The 8,932-nt window shown below is 35.6% G+C and overlaps 1 protein-coding gene across 2 annotated transcripts; it reads right to left on the bottom strand.

Annotated features, from left to right (window-relative positions):
- Positions 1–570: 570 nt before the first annotated feature.
- Positions 571–8,499, bottom strand: DRD1 (SNF2 domain-containing protein / helicase domain-containing protein). 2 transcript variants are annotated; one of them, XM_039045806.2, is made up of 7 exons: positions 8,173–8,499; positions 7,964–8,045; positions 5,960–6,507; positions 4,948–5,151; positions 3,439–3,600; positions 963–2,707; positions 571–877 (listed from the first exon to the last, which is right to left on the bottom strand). In XM_039045806.2, exons 2-7 carry the CDS (start codon positions 8,010–8,012, stop codon positions 874–876), a joined length of 2,712 nt encoding a protein of 903 aa, XP_038901734.1. In that variant the 5' UTR covers positions 8,013–8,045; positions 8,173–8,499; the 3' UTR covers positions 571–873. The 2 variants fall into 2 exon arrangements, with proteins under 2 accessions (XP_038901734.1, XP_038901735.1); XM_039045807.2 differs by having other exon boundaries at positions 5,966–6,507; positions 8,173–8,457.
- Between the last annotated feature and the right edge of the window lie 433 nt (positions 8,500–8,932).

Below are 8,932 nucleotides of genomic sequence, written 5' to 3' on the forward strand. Positions count from 1 at the left end.
AAAAAAAAAAAAAAAAAAAAAAAAAAAAAAAAAACTTCATTGAAAAAAATTGATCATGATTCACGAAACTATTAAGTTATTAATTTTTCCTTAGGTACTTCTAAAAAGCATTTCGTCCACGAGCTATTCCAAACACACAGTATTTGTCGGTTCCATCCAGTTTTTCATATTTAACTTACATCCACTATTAAATCACCAATTGATGCAAATGCTTAAACTTATAGGTGAGGATAAATTTTAAACACATCGATTGACCCAAAAGCTTAAGCTTATGAGTGAAGGTAAATTTAATATTATATCATCTAACAACTACAACTCCATCAATAATGAAGGAAATGACGAACATAAGCAGACAACTTTGGTTAATATTTAACAAACATTATTGCATAATGAGTTTAGAGTTTACCTTTGTCTCCTTCAAATTGGAAGTCCTGCATTCAGTTCATAAGTACTTCATTCTTAGCTCCATAATCCCACATCTAAGATGGATTTCTTATCCAAGTGTAACCTGTAGCTCCCTGATTCAAAATTATTAAGATAGGTAGCATAAAAGGGAAATTGTACTCAAAATTAACTGTACCAAAACTTTGTTACCAAAAAACTTTGATCAGTGGTCTGTAGGAGTTAGCTGAGTGTCACAAACTCCATTTACTGTGAACAATATCCAGGCAAAAGGCAGTAGTCACTATACAAGTCAAGAAAGAAAGTCAACTAACACCATTTGGCTATCTGCCTATGCTCTTTACAAAAAAGAAAGAAAAAAAATCCATGAACAGGTTATAGGAGCAAAATGATCTTATGAAGAGTTTTGATGAGACAAAGATAGATAATAATTCCCTCTGCCTCATCTGTACAATTATATTGCAGGGTCTTCTACCTGGAAACAGTAAAGACGACAATGTCAAGAAAAATGATTGTGGAATGAAAGTAGCTCAACTGAGGACAATAAAGAGCGAACTGACCTTCTGTACAGAACTTTGACATCTTGTCCTAGAAGTGGGGTTTCTAGAAAATTATCTCCACACTGTTTCACGTCGACAGTCTCCACTTCAAAGTCATGATAGCCGCAATACTCGTTCCACTCAAACCACATCTTTGCAATCAGTTCCTTCTTGAAACAAGTACTGTGATCTCCCTCTTCAGGTGAATCAGCAGCCACCAATCTATATGCAAAGACTTTCTTTGTTTGACCAGGACGGAATGCACGGCCAATTGCCTGGCGAGTCACTGATGGATTGAGATGAACATCCAAGATGATGATACGTGATGCCCCTACCAAAGATATACCCTCTCCACAAGCCTTAATGGAGCCAAAGAAGACTCGGGCATCGGGTGAGGTGTTGAAACGTTCCATCGACCATTCCCGTTGCTCAGGAGTTGTTTCACCAGATATCATAAAGGTTTCTCTTCCTGGACTCCAACCCTTCTTCTGAACAACCAATCTCTCCATGAATTTCAAAGGAAGAAGGTATTGGCTGAAAACCAGCAGCTTCTCCCCAGTAGTAGCGCACAAATTCAGCATATTAAGAAAGAATTTTGTCTTCACTCCATCTCTAACATCCATTTTATCAATGACCTCATCTATTTTATCATCCGTTACAGCAGCATTAACAGAGAAAACATTCAACTTTGGATGCAAATAAACAGCACTACCAGCAGAGCTTATTTTGAACTTCCTGTTAAACTTTTTTACTTTTTCACCTTCATGCTTCTGCTTAGAAGTGAGATTTAGCACCACAGTGAAGTCAACCAGTCCAGGGAGCTCATCAAGAAAATCTCCTTTATAATAATGCAGAATCTTGCTTGTCATCTCACGTAAATCATGGATGACACTCACTTTCCTCCTAAAATCTGTATCTTTCTGAAGCGTATGTTCCACCAGATCATAAAAGGCAGCATCCACACCTGCTTTGAACTGCTTCCTTACACCAGGTATATCTACTCTCGACATGATGCGTTTGATAATAGGTCGAGAAGTTTCTGATCTCATGAACTTCGGTCTAACAAGATTCACTATATTGAATACCTCTTTAACATGATTTTGATATAGGGTTCCTGAAAGAACCACTTTTCGTGGAGTTCTGACTTTGGCAAGAGTTTGCAAAGTATCAGTGTTCTCATTTCTTGGTGTATGCCCCTCATCTAGGATAAGAATGGTAGGAACCTGGAGCAATATATTTTGACATGCAGTTGATGCAGCACTGGTCTCAACGTCACAGACGATTGTGGAAAATTGTTTGTATCCTAAGAACAGAATACTTTTGTGCTCGACCCACTGATTCAGTACTGTCAGCTGTTGAGCCCTATTATCTGCTTTAACGGAATAGAAATCATAGAGTGGAATATCTTCCACTTGCCAAATTTGAAACTCCTTTTTCCATGTGGCCAAGATTCCTTTGGGAAGCACAACCAATGGTCTAGCCTGTGGATACTTAGCTAAAAAACTCTGCATGAAACTGATTATCATAAATGTTTTCCCAGATCCGGGAGCGTGGGCCAAAATGCAGCCTCCTGGATTATCACTTACCAAGTTGCTTATAAGGAAATTGAAACCCTCAATTTGATGAGGTTTCATTTGTTTCATATGCCTAGGGTGTGCAGAAATTTCAGTTACAGTCAAATCGTCTTCTGAAATTTGAACTCCAACAATATTGCCTGAATCTTTGTTGCGAGATTCAGAAACGTATGTTCTTGTGCTCCTCTTACCCTGAGGAAAAAAAAATACAAATCATTGCATGATTAAGTTCACAGAAGATGATAGAGATGATAACAATGAAAATCACAAACGATTTTTTTAAATCATATTAATTCAAATAACTAGTCCGTCGATCCAAATTCTCAAACAGAGGGATTTAATAAGGATGCTGAGGGATTTAATAAGGATGCTCTATAACAATCAGAAAAATTTAAGATTTAATATTGAATAATAATAATAACAAGGGCTAGCTTTTGATCGCAAATCACACAAAGGGGGTGGAAGATGTGGTTTGTGATTTTTGTTGGAACATATGAGTCTCGTTCATGCTTGCTATTTACAAGTATAAACTCAGAAAAGGCTTTGTCCACGTATATATCCACAGATATCATAGTTGAGACAAATTAACAAATAAAAACGCCATCCATAGGGCACATACAAAAACTACTACCCATGGGCTTATGGGCCACAATTTTAAAATATTCTGCTCTTTTTCGGCATGTGGAGGTTTTTCATAGAACAAAGCAGGAAAACTTGGATTTCACACAATTAAGATGCCATGTTGCAAACCTGCTAATTTTGATAAGAAATCAAGATATCCTCAACTGAGAACCTTGAATTACATATCCTATCTCAAGTATATGAGGAGCGAGCTAAACCCACTCAGCTGTTTAACCACCGCTCAATGTAAGCAAAGTAATATGCAAAGCTAGAAGTTACATAAAATGACAACAGAGACAAACCTTGTTGTACTGAAACTCAAAAATGGTCTCAATTCCTCTGTCAATAACCCCACAAATGCGACAGACATAACCAAGATCATCCTTCAAGAGAAAAGAATGATCACAGTCCACAGCATCTGCAGTTTGCTGGTTAGGTGATGAATCTACAGTGGCATCCAAGTCCTAGGAGAAGTTAAGATTGCAAGAATTAAACTTCAATAGCAAGAAGTTAAGTTATTACTTACTAATAAAAGGACCATGACAATAAAGGAAATAAAGGTGTAAAATTCTACATCAACCCATACATATAATTAGGATTTTTTCTTTAAACAAGTACTAAGTTTTCCCTGCATTGGTGAGCTACAACAATGTTCAATATACAAGAATATACAGAGATCCCATCAAACTGATAATTACAGAGCAGGAAAAAAAAAATCTTACAGAAAAGCCCTTCTCAATTATGACCAGCGTAATTTAAGGAATTATTGGCAATAATTGCTAAACGAAGAAGACAAATAGCTTTATATTTAGTTACATAACTAACATCCAATCTCTCAATCCACTTTAGAGCTTTGTCATGAAAAGTCCCTCTGATTTCTTATGATCCAAATTTATAAAGCCTCGTTTAGTAACCATTTCATTTTTGGTTTTTGGTTTTTAAAAATAAAGCTTATTTCCTTTCATTTTCTTCCAGGGATTTGCATCTTTAAGTACAAGAGTTGAATTTGTAACCAAATTTCAAAAACAAAAATAATTTTTTTAAAAACTACCTTTTTTAATTTTCAAATGTTGGCTTGATTTTTTAAAACATGGGTGAAAAATAGATAATAAAGTAAGCAATTTAGAGGTAGAAGATGTGTATTTAGGCTTAATTTTCAAAAACTAAAAACTAAAAACCAAATGATTATCAAACGGAGCCTAAAATAATTGTTTTCATAACATTCATCCAGATTAACTTAACTTTGCTTTTGAATTTCACTCCAAAAAGACCTTTTGCAATCATTTCACACCATCGATGAAATGTTTACATTTCCCATATTAAAAACATATATTTTTTAAAAAAACAAAACCAGACTTTTTATTGATAATAAAGTAAGACTAATGTTCAAAATATAATGAAACAAAAATAAATTAATTACAACTAATAACACAAGAAAAATATAGACATTCCAATTTAAACATAAGTTTTGAATAGAAAAATCTACAAAGGAACTTGGAAATAGAACACCATGAGGAAACAGAGTCTAGTGGCCTCAAAACATATATGCATAAATATCTTCACTCTAAGATGGAGATGATCTTAATCTTCACTAGCAGACTATCTTTAACACAAACGGTAATGAAACTAACAAAAGGAAATTTCATTTTTCATTCTTTTGCGGTGTTTAAGTCCATTATTTAACAAGACCCAGACTAGCATATCAACCCAGGTCCCTAAAAACTATATAATTAGTATTTAATACATTGCAGATTATAAACAAGACCTGAAGGAAACTGCAGTCAATGAGACCAAATATATAACAACAATACCTTGGCACATTCTAATGCCATTTGCATATCGTTCCAAATATCTCCAAGGCCATCGTCTTCAATGTTAGCCTGTTCGCTGACCTCATCCCCATCCTCTTCTACACCAACATAAACACCTTTGTCTTTCTTACTTATAGTTTCACGTTCACTAATAGGAGTTGCTTCCTCCCCATAAGCTCGGTGATCCCAGGGAGCTCGGTGATCCTAACAATCAGTTTACAAATTAGACAGATATGATAAGTGAAAAAAAAAAAAGCTAAGGAAGAGACAAGAAGAGAGAGAATATAGAACTGACCCTTCACAAGAGAAATGCATCCTTAGGACATATACAAATTATCTTCAACTCTAAACTTCAATAACGTAATTGCATAAAGCACTACATTTAGACATTGATCAATAGGACTAATCAATGTATAACTTGAGACTGTAAAATGTGTAGAAAGTTCATCATGTTATCAGTTCTCTTTCCATGTTCAGAATTAAATCCAGAATACTTACCAAAAACATGAATTAACTAAATGACATGAGTTGACATGCCTCTTTCACTTTTGATCATACCAAATTGACATATACTTCGGTAAGAAACTTCAACAGCATGGAACTAAGTATTGTTTCTTGTTTCGCCAAAAGGAAAAAAATAAAAGAGTAAAAAATAATAAAAAAGATGGCTACAAACAACAACATGGAATAAGGTAAGCTGATGTACTCAATGCACAGTCTCTAAACTTCTTTTTGGAGTAGGAGGTATAGCCTACTGATTTAATCTTTTGCAAATCTGCATTGTGAATGGATTCTTCCTCGTAATTGCACATCATTCTTGACTATTTGTTCGTATCAATTTCCACAAATTAAATATTCTTGTTCGATTAGGAGAAGGAAAAGAAAAGGTAAGCTACTACATATGATGTTGGCTATTTATTTTCAACAGTGTAGACATGGATGTATCAAATAATCAAAATATTCAATTTCACATAAATGCAGCTACAGTAACATAGACGTCTAACGAGCTCACCACTACCGCTATGTCCTTGAACAAACTTTGTCCCAGTGGTCTAGGCAGCAGAACCTCTTGAAAAGGATGTATAACTCTCTGATCTTTGCTGTCTTCCTCATCAGAATCAATTATTACGATAGGCAATCGTGATTTCTCAACATTGTTGGAACAAACATCAGTGACAGAATCATCCTCCAAATCAATGAGATCATGAACCAACTGGGAAGCTTGATTGTTCATTGCTTCTGTACTCTCTTTATTTCTCCCCAGATCAAATAACATACTTGACAGCGTAGGATACTTGGCAATGTAAGGACTTAAAACTTGCATCTTATGGGAAACAAGGGATTCTATCTCTTTAGTGACACTTCCAAACTGACCACAATCCAGACCCTCGATCAAATTATTAATGGCAAATGGATCTGAGTAATCAATTATTTTTTCCGAGTTCTTCATTTTGTTTTGTCTCGGTGTGTCACATTTTTGGGCAGAGAAGGTGGCAGGGCTAGGAAAATCTTTTCCATTGGTAGATAATTTTAGTCTCTTACGTCTCCCATAATACAGTCCTGGGAAAAATAGATTCTGCATTATCAGTATCTAACATATGACTTTGATGAACTTCATAGAATAAAAACAAACAGCCTTCAATTGTCACAAATTCGGGCCCAGCAAAGAAAAACCAAATTCAAGTGTGTATCACAAAAAATGAATAACAAACAAACTAAATTCAAGAATATTGCATCAGGGGAAAGGAAAAGGAAGAGATTAGATGAAAGCAACTATGCTGAAAGAAAATATGACCAGTATCAAATAAAGCTAGAAAGAGATGGAGAGAGCATAGAACATCATAGAAGAAAACTGAGTTTTTTCCCCATTAACTAATGTTTTAAAAGACTAAAGGCGGCCTTGAGGCTCTTCCTCTTCAAGAGGCAAAGCATAAGCCTCAGATGGTGATTTAAAAATGTTTACAAAACCTAAGTTGGTATGACCAGGTACTGCTAAACATGATAGCCATATAAAAGTGTAAAAAGAAACTTCACCCCCACAATTTTCACTTAATAAAAGTTCTAAAAGGACATTTTCATCATCTCTACTACCATTATTATCATTAATAGGATTGATTTATACTATAAATGTTTGCTTTCAGCGTTCTTAAGGTTACAATAATAAAAATAGTCCTTGTTCAAACTGTCACAATTCAGACCTTAATATTTTTTAAGAATTAGGCAAATCACTATTGTTTTTTAATCACTAGGCAAGGCATAGAGATCTTAAGCCTCAGTGCGCTTTCACAAAGGCACAAGACTCATTTGTGAGAGGCGCAAGGCTCTTATGGTTCAACAAAGGCATAAGTCTCAAGGCTAAAACTTAGAGCCTTGCCTCGAGGCAAGTCTCAAGGCGTAAGCCTGAATAACGTTTTAAAACATTGCGGCTTTAACTTTCGTTGATAATTGAAAAACATTCCTAAACAATATATAATATCCCGTATCCATTACAAAGCATATTATATTAGAAAAACAAAAAAATGACTATTTTTACACAGAAAATAGTTTAAACAACAAATGCCTATAAAATCATGAATGATATAAGTTACAAAATAAGAGCACTTCATTCTCTTGAAACCAACATAGTAGACCCTATTATTTTGTTTGTTTGAAGAACCCTACCGTCTATTCTGACACAGCTAAATGATCAACAGTATCAGATAGTTTAAGCTCAACAATTTTTCACACTATACATACACACATACATATCCCTTCTCTAACTTTCTGAGTTCATCGATAAAACTTTGCTACTAATACCATCTTATATTCACATGACTGTCAGCCAAACAAAGTCATATCCGCACAAAAACAGCATGACCAGAGTAATAAAAAACGAAGATAGCAAGAGCATGCAACATTCCATTAGCTATAACCAAAACACTACAAGATCAGCAACGTGGAAATAGTCCGGATACACACAATCCACAAGGTGGGGGTGGGGTGGGGGGGAACCCCGTTTAGGGAAGAGAAAGAGTACCATTGGGAGTAGCGTAGCTATTGGGAGAGAAATCAATGGTCGCATCCATGGTATGTTTCCAAGTTCAGAAAACACCGAGGCACTTCAACAAACATATAACAAAAAGTGAAGATTACATTACATAAAAGTGAAAGCAAAACGGGCAGAATAGAAAGAAACGTAAGAAACGATGAGAATTCGGGGAGTTGGTGCATAGAACAACAACTGACCTGGGAGAACAGGGAGGGTGTGAAATTTGATCAATCCGAGCAGGGGAAGAAACTGAGAAGAGAGTTAGAAAACCCCAATTTCAACAATTGAGGGTCGAATTGAAAGGGAAATTGACTCACATTTTCATTCAACGCGCTGAAGCTCTTTCTTGCGAGAGAGAGAGGAGAAGAAGGAGAGTATTGAGTGAGACGAAGGAAATGGAAGGGACAAAGGGCTCTGCTCTGCTGCTCAGACTGAGCCCTGAGGGAGGCGAGCAAAACGGCGGCGTTTTGGGGGGCACGCTCGAGCGTTGACGAAGGTGGGGATTTGATTTCGTGGACCAATCCGAATTCGTGTAAAATAGCGACGGTTTTGAGTACGCCTACGTTGCCGATTCAGTCCATATTACGTCATCTTTCCGACTCAAACGACCCATCCGGTGGGGGACTAATCCTCCACTCTTCTTGTACAAAACACTCCTAAATTTTATAAAATCTCAAATGTTTCAAAAATACACTATCATTAGTTAGTATTTTATTTAAAAAATAAAATTTCAAAAATACTTTGAAAATACTGTTGATATATATCTATATCTATACTATATTAAAGGGATGATAAGGAGATAATTTTTCTCTTACCTTTTTGCCCTTACAAGTTTTAACCGTTTCCATTTTGTCCCTATTTATTACTCTTCAGTTAAAACCTTCCGAGCAGATATCTCATCAATCAAATCCTTTCATCGAAACAATATTCTATAAAGAGACTCCATCCTTTCTATAA

Source organism: Benincasa hispida, chromosome 10 (assembly GCF_027475165.1).
Source record: "Benincasa hispida cultivar pf3 chromosome 10, pf3_genome.v1.1, whole genome shotgun sequence".
NCBI lineage: Eukaryota > Viridiplantae > Streptophyta > Magnoliopsida > Cucurbitales > Cucurbitaceae > Benincasa > Benincasa hispida.

What these genes read in the sequence shown, in the direction of transcription:
- DRD1 (XM_039045806.2), bottom strand. Translation starts at nt 8,012, where the DNA reads ATGGATGCGACCATTGATTTCTCTCCCAATAGCTACGCTACTCCCAAT. An exon ending in TAGCTACGCTACTCCCAATG is followed by an intron (nt 6,508 to 7,963) that starts GTACTCTTTCTC and finishes TATTTTTCCCAG; the next exon opens with GACTGTATTATGGGAGACGT. An exon ending in TGGCATTAGAATGTGCCAAG is followed by an intron (nt 3,601 to 4,947) that starts GTATTGTTGTTA and finishes AACTTCTCCTAG; the next exon opens with GACTTGGATGCCACTGTAGA.